This window comes from Scyliorhinus torazame, chromosome 7 (genome assembly GCF_047496885.1).
Source record: "Scyliorhinus torazame isolate Kashiwa2021f chromosome 7, sScyTor2.1, whole genome shotgun sequence".
Taxonomy (NCBI): Eukaryota; Metazoa; Chordata; class Chondrichthyes; order Carcharhiniformes; family Scyliorhinidae; genus Scyliorhinus; species Scyliorhinus torazame.
The window spans coordinates 309,781,464-309,801,646 of record NC_092713.1 but is presented as its reverse complement, the minus strand read 5'-3'; the positions used below and the strand labels follow the sequence as shown (position 1 = coordinate 309,801,646).

The following is a 20,183-nucleotide window of genomic DNA, read 5'->3' as shown; positions in this document are numbered from 1 at the left end:
GGGGGACTAGCCCACAGGCTATGGTGACAGCCCCATTGCCGTTCTCACCGAGGAACTACACCACAAGCCCGGTGGTGGTGGTTACACTGAAGATTTGGGGACAGTGGAGACGGCATAGGGGAAAGACTGGAGCCTTGGGGGGGTCCCCGTTAAGAAACAACCATAGGTTTGCCCCGGGGGGAATGGATCGGGGATATGGAATGTGGCAAAGAGCAGGAATAACGCAACTGAAAGATCTGTTTGTGGATGGGAAGTTCGCGAGTCTGGGAGCGCTGACCGAGAAATATGGGTTGCCCCAAGGGAATGCATTCAGGTATATGCAACTGAGGGCTTTTGCGAGGCAACAGGTGAGGGAATTCCCGCAGCTCCCGACACAAGAGGTGCAGGACAGAGTGATCTCAAAGACATGGGTGGGGGATGGTAAGGTGTCAGATATATATAGGGAAATGAGGGACGAAGGGGAGACTATGGTAGATGAACTAAAAGGGAAATGGGAAGAAGAGCTGGGGGAGGAGATCGAGGAGGGGCTGTGGGCAGATGCCCTAAGCAGGGTAAACTCGTCGTCCTCGTGTGCCAGGCTAAGCCTGATTCAGTTTAAGGTGTTACACAGGGCACATATGACTGGAGGACGGCTCAGTAAATTTTTTGGGGTGGAGGATAGGTGTGCGAGGTGCTCGAGAAGCCCAGCGAATCATACCCATATGTTTTGGTCATGCCCGGCACTACAGGGGTTTTGGATGGGGGTGACAAAGGTGCTTTCAAAAGTAGTAGGAGTCCGGGTCGAACCAAGCTGGGGGTTGGCTATATTTGGGGTTGCACAAGAGCCGGGAGTGCAGGAGGCGAGAGAGGCCGATGTTTTGGCCTTTGCGTCCCTAGTAGCCCGGCGCAGGATACTGCTAATGTGGAAAGAAGCCAAGCCCCCGGGGGTGGAGACCTGGATAAATGACATGGCGGGGTTTATAAAGCTAGAGCGGATTAAGTTCGTCCTAAGGGGGTCGGCTCAAGGGTTCACCAGGCGGTGGCAACCGTTCGTCGAATACCTCGCAGAAAGATAGACGGAATGGGAAAAAGAAGGCAGCAGCAGCAGCCCAGGATCGGGGGGGGGGGGGGGGGGGGGGGGGGGGAGGGAGAGGAGGAACCAGAAGGACTCTCAGGGTTGTTAATATATACTGTATAGTATGTATAGGTCGTTGCTACAGATAATTATATATTGGACTGTTAAATTATATTTTTGGAGAGTGTTCCTTGTGACAAGGCAGTTGCCAATTAGGGCTAGTTTTTATTTTTGTTATTTATTATTTATTCATTTTTTGTTTATAAAATAGGTCATTGTTATTTGTGTTGTTATAATATTGTGTAAAGGATGCACAATGTACTGTGTTGGTTGACCAAAAATTTTCAATAAAATATTTAATTAAAAAAAAAGAATTGAATGGATGTCTCATCAGTTGGGGATTGATTGTTTAAAAAAAAAGGAAAATTACATTGAGGCAGTAGGCAAATACGCCTTGTGACAAACCTGGAGGAGGTCCACCAAACTTTCTTTGGCCATTGATCTGGATTAGACTGATGCCTGTTGCTTCTACCCAAGCTTCGAAAGCCAACTTATTGGCCGTGTTCAACAAGATGCTTGCCATCATCTGCGCAAAATGTTAAAGAAGAGCGTTTAGAATTTTATAACAAGAATTCAACTACGTACAATCCTTAAGAGGAGGAGAAAAAATTATTTAAGCATTCGAAGGACCCAGATGTTACCGACATTAAAACATGCCTTTCTGCAGCAGTCCACTAGTGGGCTAGACAGTTGGCTTGTGATGCAAAGCAAGGCCAGCAGCGCAAGTTCAATTCCCGTACCGGTTGAGGTTGTTCATAAAGACCCACGTTCTCAACCTTGCCCCTCTCGCCTGAGGTGTGGTGATCCTCAGGTTAAATCACCACCAGTCAGCTCCAGCTCTACCCCTCAATAAGGGAAAGCAGCCGATGGTCATCTGCGACTATGGCAAATTTATCCTACCTTTACAATACAGGTCAGGTAGAGGTGCAATCTTCCAGTATCAGAATTCAAACTCAAGTATTACTTTAAAAAAAAAAAATTTAGAGTACCCAATTCATTTTTTCAATTAAGGGACAATTTAGCGTGGTCAATCCACCTACCCTGCACATCTTTGGGTTGTGGGGGTGAGACCCACGCAGACACGGGGAGAATGTGCAAACTCCGCACAGACAGTGACCCAGAGCCGGGATCAAACCTGGGACCTCGGTGCCGTGAGGCAGCAGTGCTAACCACTGCGCTGCTTAATATTACTTTGTTAAACAAACTCTTGCTTACAATGCTTTGATTTTTGGGGTAGGTAGAATAGCCTTTACAAATTTTCAGCATATATTAATAATATCTTTATTATTGTCACAAGTAGGCTTACATTAACACTGCAATGAAGTTACTGTGAAAATCTCCTAGTCGCCACACTCCGGGGCCTGTTCGGGTACACTGAGGGAGAATTCAGAATGTCCAATTCACCCGACAAGCACGTCTTTCGGGACTTGTGAGAGGAAACCGGAGCACCCGGAGGAACCCCACGCAGACACGGGGAGAACGTGCAGACTCCACACAGACAGTGACCCAAGCCGGTAATCGAACATGGGACCCTGGCGCTGTGAAGCAACTGTGCTAACCACTGTCCTACCGTGCCACCCATCAAATCTCGACAATGTGCTCTATTAAACAGAAAAATGTGGGTCTTTCAGTAAATAAACTTTAAAAAAGTGTTGCTTCCAGTTCAGCCTTTTTTTTTTTAATCAAGAATAATCGTCTTTACAATTTACATGTCACCAGCAACAGGACACAATGTTGGCCTGATTGAAACAATTCTTTATTGAGTAGTTCCATCCCTCCCCCTTGCTGGCTAAAGTAAGGGAGAATGAAAATTCAAACCAGCCAGGCTGCTAGCGGTCAGGAGGGAGCTGCTATGCCAAACAGCAATCGGCAACCTGGGAGCTACAGTAGCAACTCATACAGGAACAGTCACTTAGAGGGTAACAGGCGGTCCAAATTTCCTGTCTTTGCACAGGCTCCCAGACTGACGTTAGCTCCCTTTAAATGGCACCAAAAAAAAAAAACCCGGTGCTGCTGAAAGACCTACATCCTTCTGTGTTTTACAGCACGCTGTCGAGATTTAATGGAACGTATTTGTAACGGCTCTTCCACCTATTCCAAAACTCGAAGCACTGGGGGCAGATTTGCAAAGCTGAGGAATGTCCACTTGGGACACAATCACATTAAACGGTCCCCGTTGTCGAGGTACAACAGGCCATGCACTATGGAAAGGGCGCAGCAAACACAATCCAAACATTTAAAAAAAAAACAATGTTCGCAGCATTGACCTGCCCAGAATTAAAAGCCCATCACCAACCTGTTCTTAATGCGTCACTCACTGTACCCCAGGTCTAGGCATCGCCTGCCTGTCCCCACCCCTTTATACAGACCCCAGCCCCAGGCTGAGCAACACACCATTGGCCAGGCTGGCTTGGGAGCGGGGGGGGGGGGGGGGGGGTATTGATTGTTAAAAAACGCCAGACAGTTTAAGCAAACACTAAGCACAGAAACTCCGAATTCTATCACACACTGTGAGATAAAAGAAGCTGCAAATCTGTCCCAACAAGACTAGTTCCATTGCCTTCACCTCCACCAGGAGCTGCCTTCAGAAGCAGGGGATGCATTTTCTAACTTTCAAAGTGCAATTTGCCCTCACAGCGTTGCGTATTGCGCCTTTTAATTAAACTGTAGAACATCAAAGTACAAAAAACTTTTTAAACACAGCGATTACGTTTAAAACAGGAACATTGTAAATGCAAGGTGAAATAAAGCCCAGATCTTTCTCCCCCCCCCCCCCCCCCCCCCCCATTCTCCCCTCTCCCTTTCAATTTATTTCATATAGCCTAATTATTTTAAAGTGCAGTTTGGGACAGAATTCCTCGTTCCAACCAGCTTAATCTAAATCCTGGGAATAGAAAATCTTTAATAAACTTTTGTCAATCAATGAAAACAATCCCACCATTTAAAGACTGTAGCATGGTGGATAGCACAATTGCTTCACAGCTCCAGGGTCCCAGGTTCGATTCCGGCTTGGTCACTGTGCGGAGTCTGCACATCCTCCCAGTGTGTGCGTGGGTTTCCTCCGGGTGCTCCGGTTTCCTCCCACAGTCCAAAGATGTGCAGGTTAGGTGGATTGGCCATGATAAATTGCCCTTAGTGTCCAAAATTGCTCTTAGTGTTGGGTGGGGTTGCTGGGTTGTGGGGATAGGGTGGAGGTGTGGACCTTGGATAGGGTGCTCTTTCCAAGAGCCGGTGCAGTCTCTATGGGCCGAATGGCCTCCGTCTGCACTGTAAATTCTATGTTAATCTTGAACATTAATTTGGTTGTTCGATTCCTTTCCCAGCCCTAGTTTTAAACAAAGCTTTAAACTCTCCACAGCGGTAGCCCCTCATCGAATCAAAGATACAGAGGGAGGCCATTCAGTCTGTTGAGCCTTGGAAGGTTGCGGACAATTCTGGTCGCTAAACTACCAGAAGGATGTGGAGGCTTTGGAGAGGGTATAGAGGAGGCTTACCAGGATGCTGCCTGGTCTGGAGGGTGTTAGCTATTTTGAGAGGCTGAATAGACTCGGACTGTTTTCATTTCATATCATAGAATTTACAGTGCAGAAGGAGCCCATTCGGCCCATCGAGTCTGCACCGGCTCTTGGAAAGAGCACCCTACCCAAGGTCAACACCTCCACCCCATCCCCACAACCCAGTAACCCCACCCAACACTAAGGGCAATTTTGGACACAAAGGGCAATTTGTCATGGCCAATCCACCTAACCTGCACATCTTTGGACTGTGGGAGGAAACCGGAGCACCCGGAGGAAACCCACGCACACACGAGGAGGATGTGCAGACTCCGCACAGACAGTGACTCAAGCCGGAATCGAACCTGGGACCCTGGAGCTGTGAAGCAATTGTGCTATCCACAATGCTACTGTGCTGCCCACTGCCCATTTGAACGACGGGGGTTGAGGGATGACCTGATAGAGGTCTACAAGATTATGAGGGGCATGGATAGAGTGGATGGGCAGGCACTCTTTCCCAGGGTGGAGGGGTCAGTCACCAGGGGGCATAGGTTTCAGATCCATGGGGCAAAGTTTAGAGGAGATGTGCGAGGCAGGTTTTTTACGCAGAGAGTGGTGAGTGCCTGGAACGCGTTGCCAGGGGAGGTTGTGGAAGCAGATACATTAACGGCGTTCAAAAGGCATCTTGACAAACACATGGATAGGATGGGTACAGAAGGTTACGGCACAAGGAAGTGCTGAGAGTTTTGGCAAAGGTTGGTATCATGACCGGTACAGGCTTGGAGGGCCGAAGGGCCCACTCCTGTGTTGTATTGTTCTTTGCACTGATTCTTTGAAAGAACTATTGGTCAGTTGGGCCTAATTTACTCGATGGGCTGAATGGACTCCTTCTTCCCTGTAAATTCTATGATTTACCTGTCCATTCCCCATTAAACTGTACCATTTTGCTTTTAAAGTATTTATCCTAGCCCATTTTGAAAATAATGAATCTATTCTCACTACCCAATAGACAGTAATTCTACATTATGACAGCTCACTAAAGTAGACACATTTCTCCTCATTGCCCCACTGGCAATTATTTCCCCCTGACTGCCCTGTCCATATCAAACACATTCAATCCCTCCTTAACCTCCTCTGGCTATGAGAAATAGGAGCAGACCTCAAGCCTACAGCAAGATCATCGCACCCTTTCTAGCTCAAATCTGCTTTCCTGCCCTATTCCCATAGCATCGCCATATAACCCTGTTCTCGGTGCTGCAATCCCAACTTTCAATGAAAAAAAATAAGCATAATGCAAATTTTAAAATGCTTTTTAACCTCAGCCCCCAAATCCTGAATGAATTGGTCACAGATTGTGAAAACAGTGAATGGCATATACTTTCCCTGAATCCCAACAGTTTGATTTGATAGGCGGCACAGTGGTTAGCACTGTGGCTTCACAGCGCCAGGGTCCCAGGTTCGATTCCCCTCTGGGTCGCTGTCTGTGCGGAGTCTGCATGTTCTCCCCGTGTCTATGTGGGTGTCCTCCAGTTTCCTCCCACAGCCCAAAGACCTGCCGGTTAGGTGGATTGGCCATGCTAAATTGCCCTTAGTGTCCAAAAAAAGGTTAGGAGGGGTTATTGAGTTACGGGAATAGGGTGGAAGTGAATCGCTTAATGAAAATGAAAATGAAACTCGCTTATTGTCACGAGTAGGCTTCAACTGAAGTTACTGTGAAAAGCCCCTAGTCGCCACATTCCGGCGCCTGTTCGGGGAGGCTGGTACAGGAATTGAACCGTGCTGCTGGGCTGCCTTGGTCTGCTTTCAAAGCCAGCGATTTAGCCCTGTGCTAAACCAGCTTATGTGGGTCGGTGCAGACTCAATGGGCCGAATGGCCTCCTTCTGCACTGTATGTTCTATGATTTAAGTGCAAAGCTCACCCGAGAATGGTCAGTGCTGTATATTGAGAATAATCTCAGCTCCTCCAGTGTCTCCCTATGTAAAAATATTCCTGGTACCATTTTGATAGATCTCCTCTGCACCCTCTCCAATTATCTTTAGTGTAGTTACAGCATTGGATGTAATATTCTAGCTGAGGCCTTACTAATGGTTTACAATAGTAACAACACAAACGGTCCTGCCGCCTTCAAAGATTTGTGTGTAACACAGGACATGTCAATAGCTGACAACAGCATTAGTTCAGTTTGGTAGGATTTGATTGCTTTCCTCCAAATCAACAGGTTGCAATTTGAGCTGCTTTTATTCTAGCAACTGGGTCAGAATCCTGGAACTCTCTCCCAACAGCGCTGTGGGTGTACCGACACCTTCGCGACTGCAGCAGTTCAAGAAGGCAGCTCACCACCACCCGCTCGAGGGCAATTAGGGATGGGCAACAAACGCTGGCCTAGCCAGCGAAGCCCACATCCCGTGAAAGAGTAAAATAACTCCGCTGTTACATCATTGCAGATGCTAAACAGTGCTCCATTGCTGAAGGTTTTTGTATAAAATGTATGATCCACCACAGCACAGAAGTGGGCCATTCCGCCCCACAGATCTAAGCCATAAGACATAGGAGCAGAATTAGGCCACTCGGCCCATCGTGTCTGCTCCACCATTCAATCATGGTTGATATTTTTCTCATCCCCATTTTTGTCTTCTCCCCTTAACTCCTGATCCCCTAATTAAATCAGGAACTTATCTATCTCTGTCTTAAAGGCACTCAGTGATTTGGCCTCTACTGTCTTCTGCGGCAAAGAGTTCCACAGATTCACCATCCTCTGGCTGAAGAAATTCCTCTTCATCTCTGTTTTAAAGGATTATCCCTTTAACCTGAAATTGTGCTCTCTGGTTCTTGTTTTTCCTACAAGTGGAAACGTCCTCTCCACGTCCACTCTATCCTGGCCTCTCAGTATCCTGTCAGTTTCAATAAGATCCCCCCCCCCCCCACCATCATCCTTCTAAATTCCTCCGAGTACAGACCCAGAGTCCTCAACCCTTCCTCATACAACAAGCTCTTCATTCCAGGGATCATTCTTGTGAACCTCCTCTGGAGCCTTTCCAAAGCCAGCACATCCTTCCTTAGATGCGGGGCCCAAAACAGCTCACAATACTCCAAATGCCAAATGGGGTCTGACTCGAGCCTTATACAGCCTCAGAAGTACATCCCTGGTCTTGTATTCTAGCCCTCTCGACATGAATGCTAACATTGCTTTTGCCTTCCCAACTGCTGTCTGAACCTGCACCTTAAGAGAATCGTGAATAAGGACTCCCCAGTGCTATGCTCCACACAAGCCACTGTCCATTGTTTTTCCTGTAAACCCCATCAATGTTTTCTTGGATTCCTTTCTCCCTGCTGCATTTATCCACCTTTCTGTTAAACACACCAATGCATCTGGTGCATTCCACACTCTCACCACTTTCTGGGTGAAGAGGTTTCTGCTGATATTGGTTACCTGGTGCCTCGGCTAATATTCCAAAATCAAATTGTGACCCAAAAAAAGATTGTGTGCGAATTGAATTTAGCATTTTAAAAACTATTTTGTCGGGTTGTGGCGGCGCGGTGGTTAGCACTGCTGCCTCATGGCACCGAAGACCAGGGTACGGTCCCGTATGGAGTTTACGCATTCTCCCCGTGTCTGTGTGGGTCTCACCTCCCCACAACCCAAAGATGTGCAGGTTAGGTGGATTGGCCACGCTAAATTGTTCCTTAATTGGAAAATTATTTTGGAGAGTGTGGGCTCACTGGCAAGGCCAGCATTTGTTACCCATCCCTACTTTGTCCTTGAACCGAGCGGCTCGCTAGGCCATCCCAGAGGGCAGCTAAAATTCAACCTACATTGCTGAGAGTCTGAAGTCACATGTAGGCCAGACATGCACCTCATGACAGCTGACTGGGCCAGGCATCCCAGGTTTTGCAAAGGAACACACTGACCATAAACATGGCTGAGAAAGATGGAATTAGTTTAACATGGAAAGCCCATATTTAAATTTATTTTCAGGATCAAAAACCTTCACACTTCAGGTCAGGAAGCATCTGTAGAGAGAGAAACAGTTAACATTTCAGCTCAATGTATCTTTCATCAGATTGTAATATCTGACATAATATCCGACGTAACGGGGAGCACGGTGTCGCAGTGGTTAGCACTGCTGCCTCACGGCACCGAGATCCCAGGTTCGATCCTGGCCCTGGGTCACTGTCCATGAGAGTTTGCACATTCTCCCCGTGTTTGTGCGGGTTTCGCCCCCACAACCCAAAAGATGTGCAGGCTAGGTGGATTGGCCACACTAAATTGCCCCTTAATTATAAAAAATGAATTGGGTACTCTAAATTTATTTTTTTTAAATTTTAAATAATATCCGACATAATATTACACCACAACACCCTCCCCAAACTGATCTGTGATATGAAAACAAAGTCTTACCTATTAACTTCGACTTCATATCTTAAATAACAATTCCTCCAATCTTCCGGTCATGCTGTACTTGAGGGAGGAATACCATACAATGGAAACATAAAAACTGGGAAACAATGTACAAAAAGATTTGAATTAAATGGAATTATTTCGTTTATATTCTGTCCTTGTGTATTATCAGCCCGTAAAGAAAGAAAAGAGGCAGGAGTAGGTCAACAGTCCCCTCGAGCCTGCTCTGTCATTCAATACAATCACTTTTCTAACTGATCTCTATGCTCCGCCTACTTAGTGGACCTTTAATTTTATTCCCAGTGCTTCAATCTCAAAAAAGACAATGTATTATGAAGGTTTTAGATAACTAGGATATCTAACTTGGTAAGACTGGATCTCCTAATCCAATGTTTAAGCATCAAGTCACAGAGTCATAGAATTTACAGTGCAGGAGGCCATTCGACCCATCGAGTCTGCACCGGCCCTTGAAACAGCAACTCACTCAAGCCCACACTTCCACCCTATCCCCGTAACTCAGTAACCCCACCTAACCTATTTTGGACACTAAGGGCAATTTATCATGGCCAATCCACCTAACCTGCACATCTTTGGACTGTGGGAGGAAACCGGAGCACCCGGAGGAAACCCACGCAGACACGGGGCAAACGTGCCGACTCCGCACAGTGACCCAAGCCGGGAATCGAACCTGGGACCCTGGAGCTGTGAAGCAACGGTGCTACCCAAGCAGAGGCTTTTCACAGTAACTTCATTTGAAGCCTACTTGTGACAATAAGTGATTTTCATTTCAAGTAAAATGCTTCAAGAATTCTGTCCACTTGCCTGGGTGAGTGCAGCTCCAACAACACTCAAGAAGCTCGACACCATCCAGGAAAAAGCAACCCGCTTGATTGCTCCCCCTTCCACAAACATTCAAACCCTCCACCACCACCGACGAACAGTGACAGCCCGTGTGTACCATCTGCAAGACGTACTGCAGGAACTCACCAAGGACTAAGGTGGCACCTTCCAAACCCACGACCTTTACCACCTAGAAGGACAAGAGCAGTGATACCTGGGAACCCCAACCCCTGGAGGTTCCCCTCCAAATCACTCACCACCCTGACTTGGAAATATATCACCGTTCCTTCACTGTCTCTGGGGCAAAATCCTGGAACTCCCTCACTAACCGCACTGTGGGTGTACCTACATGTCAAGGACTGCAGGGGTCAAGAAGGCAGCTCACCACCACCTTCTGAAGAGAACTAGGGATGGGCAATAAATGCTGGCCTAACCAGCCATGCCCACATCCCGTAAATGAATAATAAAAAAGACGAGTGTGAGCGGAGTGCTGTGAGTTTTCCACTGCCTTATATGAGAATGGACAATGGGGGTTAGTCGGATGGATGCATCCTCGTAACTTTGTATCCACACAGAATTCACACTATGCTGTTCACCACAGATCCTCAAGCTGAAGAGGTATTTTGCAGCTGGAATTCATTCTCTAAACCTCTTCCACCTCTTTTTTCCTTCAAGACATTTCTTAAAAACATACCTCTTTGCTCACGATTTTGATCACCTGACCTAACAGCTCCGTATGTGGCTTAACATTACATTTTATTTTATAATGCTCCTAAGAAGTCCTTTATTTGGATAAAGTTGATACAGAACTAAAGTTTTGTTGTTTAAAGAAAGATTGTAAGAAGTCTTACAACACCAGGTTAAAGTCCAACAGGTTTGTTTCGAATCACTAGCTTTCGGAGCACTGCTTCTTCCTCAGGTTGCCTGTCTTAATTTGTGCCGCAACACTAGGGGGAGCACTTCCTGCACATGCTCAGATATGCTGTCAGTAAGTGTATCATAGAATTTACAGTGCAGAAGGAGGCCATTCGGCCCATCAAGTCTGCACCGGCTCTTGGAAAGAGCACCCTATCCAAGACCACACCTCCACCCTATCCCCATAACCCACCCCACCTTTTTGGACCCAAGGACAATTTAGCATGGCCAATCCACCTAACCTGCACAGTGGCTGCACCTAAATTAGTAGTGGCACGTGGCACAGTGATTAGCACTGCTGCCGCCGAGGACAGGTTTGATCCCGGCCCCGAGAATGTGCAGACTCCGCACTGACAGTGACCCAAGCAGGAATCAAACCTGGGACCCTGGCGCTGTAATGCAACAGTGTTAACCACTGTGCTTCCGTGAAGGGATGATCAATGATGAAGCAGCTGAAGTTGCCGGAGGAATTCCTGCAGTGAGTGGAGCTGAGATGATTGTGCACACAAATTGCACGCAGCAAGCTTCCCCAAACAGCACATTGCTAACTCCCAGCTGATCTGTTCATGTGATATTGAGTGAGGGATAAATATTGTCTGGGACAGTAGGTATGTTTCCCCTGCTCTTCTTTGAAGGGGTAGCGTGCGATCCTTTACGTCCTCAGAAAGCAGAGGGAGCTTCAGGTTAACATCTCGTCCAAAAGCCAGGACCTCCGTCTGGAGTGCTGGCCTAGAGTTTTGAGCTCAGCTGTTGGATTGGGACTTAACAAAACAGGGAACAGTGCTACCAACCAAGCTCCAACTGAGGCTAGGACAACTTGCCAACTATACAATTCCAAATCAAATCCACACAAGTCCAATTGCTCCCATAAAACTTATCCTAAGAAAGCAGATGTAACAATGCTAGCGAGAGGGAAAGAAACAGCTGTATTCCAGAGAAGAATGGGGCAATTAGCTGATCATATCTAATCTCCTTTGTTCAATTTAAAACAAGGTTCTTATATTCTTTTAAAAGCTTCAATTGCTCCAGTGTAAACAGGTTTATTGTTCCCACCTACAGCCCCTCTCTCTTATTTCCCACCTCTGACATCAGGTGAAAGGGTTGATAGAATCAATTCAACATTCCCGGAGCCAGCCAGTGAATTTACATAATTAGCATTCACTTGTAACAGAACAGGCAGCTACCATGTGGCCATCACATCAAACCATTCATATCTGGCAATATGCCAACATAATACTCATGATTAAAATGTATCTTGTATCTTAACACATCAAAATAATTCAGTGTTTATGTAATTCATTACTTCTGGAATGTCAGAAACATTTAAGGCAATTGCTGCATGAATTCCTCAGGAAAATGTCCTGGGCACAGCTATCTCCAGCTGCTTCATCAATGATGTTCCCTCCATGATAAGGTCAGAAGTGGGGATGTTCACTGCCGATTGCACAATGTTTAGCACCACTCACAACTCCTCAGACACTGAAGCAGTCCATGTCCATATTCAGCCAAACTTTTTAAAAAATATTTTATTAAGACATTTATAATTTTAACAATTTTAACCATCGGGTATCAACAGGAAAAAAACAAGATAAACAATACACCCATCCAGTAACAAACCCCAGCCAACATGGCTTACACGAACAGGACCATTAACCAGACTTGGAAAGCAATCAGACTTGGGCTGATAAATGGCATGTAACACGCAAGTGTCTGGAATTGGTCATCTTCAACAAGAGAGAATACAGCCATCTCTCTTTGACGTTCAGTGGCGTTATCATCACCAAATCCCCACCATCAACATCCTGGGGATTACCATCGACCAGCCATATAAACACTGTGACCAAGAGCTGGTCAGAGTCTGGGAATTCTACTGTGGGTAACTCCCCTCTTGACTCTCCGAAGCTTTTAATCCTGATGAGCATTTTTTTAATGAAGAATTTCATAGATTATCATAGAATTTACAGTGCAGAAGGAGGCCATTTGGCCCATCGAGTCTGCACCAGCTCTTGGAAAGAGCACCGTACCCAAGGTCAACACCTCCACCCTATCCCCATAACCATAACCCAGTAACCCCACCCAACACTAAGGGCTATTTTGGACACTAAGGGCAATTTATCATGGCCAATCCACCTAACCTGCACATCTTTGGACTGTGGGAGGAAACCAGAGCACCCGGAGGAAACCCACGCACACACGGGGAGGATGTGCAGACTCCTCCGCACAGACAGTGACCCAAGCCGGAATTGAACCTGGGACACTGGAGCTGTGAAGCAATTGTGCTATCCACAATGCTACCGTGCTGCCCCGAGAAATAAAAGGAACAGAGAGATGAAATTCCAACATTTCTAAACCAAACACATTGCAAGTTGTGAACTAGTGAATGGAGAATTTATGTTTAGAATAAAACACATGTATTGAACTTATACTTCAATAGAAAAAAAATAAACCTAACTCTGAATTATCATGTGGTTTTTACTTTTTGATTATAATTTTGCCAGCAATGCTATCTTTAAGGCATTCTTTAACTTTAGATGGGCAGCACGGTGGCGTAGTGGTTAGCACTACTGCCTCACGGCAACACAGACCTGGATTCGATCCCAGCCCGGGGTCCATGTCCGTGTGGAGTTTGCACACACAGGGCTAAGGAGCTGGCTTTTAAAGCAGACCAAGGCAGGCCAGCAGCACGGTTCAATTCCCGTACCAGCCTCCCCGAACAGGCGCCGGAATGTGGCGACTAGGGGCTTTTCACAATAACTTCATTTGAAGCCTACTTGTGACAATAAGTGATTTTCATTTTCATTTCATTTCATATTCTCCCCTTGTTTATGTGGGTCTCACCCCCACAGTCCAAAAAGATGTGTGCAGGGTAGGTGGAGTGGCCACGCTAAATTGCCCCTTAATTGGGAAAAAAGGAATTGGGTACTCTGGTTTAGGTCAGTGGGCTAGACAGCTGGTTTGTGATGCAGAAGAAGGCCAGCAGCGTGGGTTCAATTCCCGTACCAGCTTACCCGAACAGTGTGTGGCGACTAGGGGCTTTTCACAGTAACTTCACACTTGTGACAATAAAAGATAATAATTATTATAAATTTAGGTAGGACAGTAAGATGCGATGAGGGAATAAGAGCCTTATAAATGGATATAGATAGGTTAGGAGAGTGTCCCAAAATGTGGCAGATGGTGTTTAACGTGGATAAGTGTGAGGTCATGCATTTTAGTCGGAATAATGGAAAGGCAACTTATTATCTAAATGGGGAGGGACTTCGGGGTTGCTCCAGTGCAGAGGGATCCGGGTGTCTTTGTGCATGAGCCGCAGAAAACTAGCATGCAGGACAAGCAGGTGATAAAGAAAGCAAATGGAATGTTGGCCTTTATAGCTAAAGGAATTGAGTATAACGGTAAGGAAGTGTTGTTGAAACTCTACAAGGTATTAGTGAGACGCACCTGGAATATTGTGCACAGTTTTGGTCCCCTTATTTCAGGAAAGATGCAGTGGCATTGGAGGCAGTTCAGATGAGGTTCACTCGATTGATTGCAGAGATGAAGGGTTTGTTTTATGAAGACAGATCCAGCAGTTTAGGCCGATACTGTCTCGAGTTTTGAAGAATGAGGGGAGATCAAATTCAGGTGTACAAAATGATAAAAAGTATGGATAAAGTAGCCGTTGGGCAGACGCTCCCTCTTGTGTGGGGCATTCTAAAACGAGAGGTTATAATCTTAGAATAAGAGGTAGCAAATTTAAAACGGATTTGAGAGAAACCTACTTCTCCCAAAGGGTTGTGAATCTGTGGAATTCGCTAGCCAACAGTGCGGCGGGTTCTCGAACAGTGAGTAAATTTAAGAAGGAGTTAGATTTTTAATTAGTAATGGGTCGAAGGATTATGGGCGGTGGAACTGAGGCCATAATGAGATCAGCCACGATTGTATTGAACGGTGGAGCAGGCTCGAGAGGTTAAATTGCCGACTCCTCCTAGTTCTTATGTCTAAGAAAGAACTATTCTGTCTAATTCCATCTTCCAGCTCTTGGTCTGTAGCCCTGTAGGTAACAGCACCTCAAGCACAAATCTGGGGTTCTTGAACAATAAGGAGATTTCTTGATTAACAAAGGGATCAGGGGAGAAGGCAGGAGAATGGGGATGAGGAACATATCAGCCATGATCGAATGGCGGAGCAGACTCGATGGGCCGAATGGCCTAATTTTGCTCCTGTATCTTATGGTCTATGTTGGTGCCTTTACGAAGATGTTGTCGTCACATTTTCATCCAAAAGACGAAACCTCCAGTGGTTCTGCAGAGAGCACCATCAGCTATGCAGAAAGAAGCAGCCTCTTTACAACAAGGTTAAGAAGTCCGGGGCCAAGGGGGACTGGAAGGAATTCAAAACCGACCAGAGGAAAGTAAAGTAAGCTCTTGACAAAGCAAGGAAAGATGATGTTTCTGAGCATCTTACAACCACCATTAAGGAGAAGACTAACTGCTTCTGGTCATTCATTAAGAAAATCAAATAATATGTGGGAATTCCAGATATCCAAATGGATTTGTATGTGACCCGAAGGCACGAAGTGATCCATTTTCCAGTGTATTTACTAGAGACATTCTAACACACTTCCCCAGCTTAGATGTGACCAATTACCAGACACACTAAACATTCATGGAGGATTTTAAAATGATTGCAAGAAATGAATCCAAATAAAACCCTGGATTCAGATGAAGTCCCTCCCTGAATTTTAAAAGTTAGCAGGTTTTGAATTGGCTCAGAGTTTAATTTTTCCAATTAAGGGGCAATTTAGGGTGGCCAATCCATCTACACTGCTCATCTTTGGGTTGTGGGGGTGAGACCCATACAGACACGGGGAGAATGTGCAAACTCCACATGGGCAGTGAAACTTCAGAGAGTCGTGAACACCGCCTAGTCCATCACACAAACCTGCCTCCCATCCATGGACTCCATCTCCACCTCCCGCTGCCTGGGGAAAGCGGGCAGCATAATCAAAGACCCCTCCCACCCGGCTTACTCACTCTTCCAACTTCTTCCATCGGGCAGGAGATACAAAAGTAGAGAACACGCACTAACAGATTCAAAAAAAGCTTTTTCCCCGCTGTTACCAGACTCCTAAATGGTCCTCTTATAGACTGACCTGATTTATACTACACTCCTGTATGCTTCACCCGATGCCAGTGTCTATGTATTTACATTGTGTACCTTGTTTTGCCCTATTATATATTTTCTTTTCTTTTAGAACATACAGTGCCGAAGGAGGCCATTCGGCCCATCGAGTCTGCACCAACCCACATCACTGCCACCCGATCCCCGTAACCCAATAACCCCTCCTAACCTTTTTGGACACTTAGGGCAATTTAGCATGGCCAATCCACCTAGCCTGCACGTCTTTGGGCTGTGGGAGGAAACCGGAGCACCCGGAGGAAACCCACACAGACACGGGGAGAACGTGCAGACTCCGCACACAGACAGTGACTCAGCGGGGAATCGAACCTGGGACCCTGGCGCTGTGAAGCCACAGTGCTATCCACTTGTTTTTGAGCTGCTTGCAGAAATTCCCGACTTGGGTCACTGTCTGTGCGGAGTCTGCAGGTTTTCCCCGTGTCTGCGTGGGTTTCCTCCGAGTGCTCTGGTTTCCTCCCACAGTCCTAAAATGTGCAGGTTCGGTGGATTGGCCATGCTAAATTGCCTTTAGTGTCAAAAAGGTTAGGTGGAGTTACTGGGTTACCGGGATAGGGTGGAGGTGTGGGCTTAAGTAGGGTGCTCGTTCCAAGGGTCGGTGAAGACTCAATGGCCCGAATGGCCTCCTTCTGCACTGTAAATTCTATAATTCTATATAAAAAAATACTTTTCACTGTACCTCGGTACATCTGACAATAAACAAATCCAAATCCAAAGACAGTGACCCAGAGCCGGGATCGAACCTGGGACCTCGGCGCCGTGAGGCAGCAGTGCTAACCACTGCGCCACTGTGCTGCCCCGGCTGAGGTTATTCATCAAGGTCCACCTTCTCAACATTGCCCCTCGCCGGCAGCACATTGGCGCAGTGGGTTAGCTCTGTTGCCTCACGGTGCTGAGATCCCAGGTTCGATCCCGGCTCTGGGTCACTGTCCGTGTGGAGTTTGTACATTCTCCCCTTGTTTGCATGGGTTTCACCCCCACAACCCAAAGATGTGCAGGCTAGGTGGATTGGCCACGCTAAATTGACCCTTAATTGGAAAAAATGAATTGAGTACTCTAATTTATTCTTAAAAACATTTCCCCTCCCCCAAGGTGTGGTGATCCTCAGGTTAAATCACCACCAGTCAGCTCTCTCCCCTTCAAAGGGGAAAGCAGCCTATGGTCACCTGGGACTATGGCGAGTTTACTTACTTCTACTTTATTAAATTGGATCCAACACTTCCTAACCAACAGAAGACAAAGAATGGGGTGTGATGGAAATTATCCTCGCCCAAAGGTGTCTTCTCTAGAGTGCCTTAAGGAATTATGTTGGGATCTTTACTCTTCTTGAGACACATAAACAACCTTCCTAACAAGTTACAAAAACAGGCACGACTATTTACAGATGATTCAGTGCTTCACACATCAGGGAAAACTCAAGATCGTATCAATTCACCGCAAGATGAAATTCTGAAGTTGCAGAAATGGCAGAACCAATGGAAGTGGCTCTCATTTCCAAAAACATGCGGTCATGTGTATTGTCAACAAAAACAAGCCACAAACTGATAAGTTCTGTTGTCAGATTCTCCAACAGGTATAAACAAATCCAAATCCACAATCCAAACACAACCATACCTGGGGTGAGGGGTTCATCTTAAAAACAATGGGATGCAGGGGTGTTGCCTCCCCTGACTGAGGGGTCCAGACCCAGGAGGGGGTCAGAGTCTCAGGATATGGGGTGGTCTATTTAGGATGGAGGTGAGGAGAAACTTCTTCACTCAGAGGCTGGTGAACGAGTGGAATGTTTTTCCACATTAGACTGTGGAGGCCAAGTCACTGAACATATTGAAAAAGGAAATAGATAGATTTTTAGGGCGCGGTCCTAAGGCTACGGTGTACTGGAAAAGCAGCTCACCGCTGCGCAGCGCGGCTGTTGAAAGCAGGAAGACCCCACTCCCAGGATCTACCCAGCTCGCAACGCCTCGGCAAGAGATGTCGTGAGGTGAACCCAGCCCACAATGGGCGGGATTTCTTTTTGGCAAATCTGAATATTAGAGCGAGGCAGTAAGCCCTACTCTAATGTGCAGGTTCCTGAGGTACCTGGGGCCTCAACCCCCTTACCTCGGGCGAGCGCTGTTTGGTGCTGGTCCCCACAAACAGGGACTAGACGGAATGGCACTCATGGGGGCCTCCAAGGGACCCGGAGGCCCAGGTGCATGCCTGTCTCCCATATTGCAGTTGGAGGGGCGGGTGGAGGTTGGGGATTGTTTTGGGGGCTGTCATAATATACACCAGTATATCATGGTGCAGACACACACTGATGGACACACAGTGGGACCAATCAACACACACACCACCGCAGCCAATCACCAGTTAGGGCACACGCACTATAAAGACAGGGGGCATCTGAGTTCCCACTCATTCAAGCTGCAGCTTGCTAAGAGGACAGAGCTCACAGCCTGCAGCACAGACATTCACCATGTGCTGAGTGCATCGACTGGTTAGGACAAGGCAAAGGTCTTTAGTTAAAGCTAGTATCGTGTTAACCCTAGTCAGAGTATGTTAAACAGTTAATGATTCAATAAAATAGTGTTGCATTATTTCAAGTGTTGGTGACCTGTGTGTGTTCCACGGATCCAGAGCACCCAACACAACATGATACCAGGAGTTGAGGAATATTAGCACTTCTTAGACCTACCTGCAAGTGATCTGCCTTCCGCCAGCATTCCGTCATCCGGCAACATGGACAACATCTGCGTGCCGCCACCGCTCCGCATCGCCGGCAACCTAGGGGCCAACTGGAAGATATTCAAACAGCGCTTCCAGCTCTTCCTTGAGGCCACAGACAGGGAGGACACCTTGGATACCAGGAAGATTGCTCTCCTCCTCTCCACGGCCAGAGACCATGCCATCCACATTTTCAATTCTCTCACCTTTGCGGATGATGAAGATAAAACAAAGTTCAAGACGGTCCGCCTCAAGTTTGACACTCACTGCAGCGTAGAGGTGAATGAAAGTTTTGCCTTTGCAGGGTAAGGATGAACCTTTCCAATCCTTTCTCACGCACCTCCGCATCCTTGCGCAGTCTTGCAGCTACGGGCCCACCTCCGACTCCATGATACGCGACCAGATCGTTTTCGGTGTTCAGTCGGACCCCCTACGACAGCAGCTACTCAAAGTAAAGCAGCTCACCCGAGCGACCGCCATTGAGACCTGTGTCTTACATGAAAACGCCACGAGTTGGTATTCCCACATCCAAGCGGCTGAAACGGCGCGGCAAGGTCCCCACAAGGTGGAATGGGTCCAAGCAATTGAGCAACTCCAGGGCCTCAGCCTGGATGAGGGAGGCCATTTTGTGCGCTTTTCGCAGGCTCCCGCGCACCAAACGAGGGGATGGCGACGTTGAAGAACGTAATGCGCAGGCGCGCACCACGCACGACCGCACCGCGCATGTGCGGTGGCGCAGCGAACGTGCTGACGCTATGACGTGCGGCAACTGTGGCTCCGCCCGTAGGGTGTCAGATATATACAAGGAAATGAGAGATGAGGGGAGAACATGGTGGATGAGCTGAAGGGAAAATGGGAAGAAGAGCTGGGGGAAGAGATTGAGGGGCTGTGGGCTGATGCCCTACGTAGGGTAAACTCGTCGTCCTCGTGCGCCAGGCTAAGCTTGATACAATTCAAGGTCTTGCACAGGGCGCATATGACCGGAGCAAGGCTTAATACATTTTTCGGGGTAGAGGATAGGTGTGGGAGATGTTCGAGAAGCCCAGCAAACCACACCCACATGTTTTGGTCATGCCCGGCACTGCAGGGGTTCTGGGTGGGGGTGGCAAAGGTGCTTTCGAAGGTGGTGGGGGTCCGGGTCGAGCCAGGCTGGGGGTTGGCTATATTTGGGGTTGCAGAAGAGCCGGGAGTGCAGGAGGCGAGAGAGGCTGATGTTTTGGCCTTTGCGTCCCTAGTAGCCCGGCGAAGGATATTGCTTATGTGGAAGGAAGCCAAACCCCCTGGCGTGGAGACCTGGATAAATGACATGGCAGGGTTTATAAAACTAGAACGGATAAAGTTTGCGCTAAGGGGTTCGGCTCAAGGGTTCACCAGGCGGTGGCAACCGTTCATTGACTACCTCGCAGAAAGATAAAGGAAATGGGAAGGTAACAGCAGCAACCCAGGGGGGAGGGGGGGGGGGGGGGGGGGGGGGGTGCTCGGGTGGGTCCTCAGGGGTGGTTTTGGTATAGATATTTGTACTTGGTTATGTATATT

General features: G+C 47.3%; 1 protein-coding gene across 1 annotated transcript in view; it reads right to left on the bottom strand.

The window, feature by feature from the left end:
• LOC140427179 (dead end protein homolog 1-like) overlaps positions 1-3,443 on the bottom strand; it is a 50,524-nt gene extending 47,081 nt beyond the window's left edge. Inside the window, 2 exon segments of the mRNA XM_072512759.1 lie at positions 1,520-1,640; positions 3,411-3,443. Coding sequence (XP_072368860.1) covers positions 1,520-1,640 — 121 coding nt within the window. The 5' untranslated portion in view covers positions 3,411-3,443.
• Positions 3,444-20,183: the final 16,740 nt, after the last annotated feature.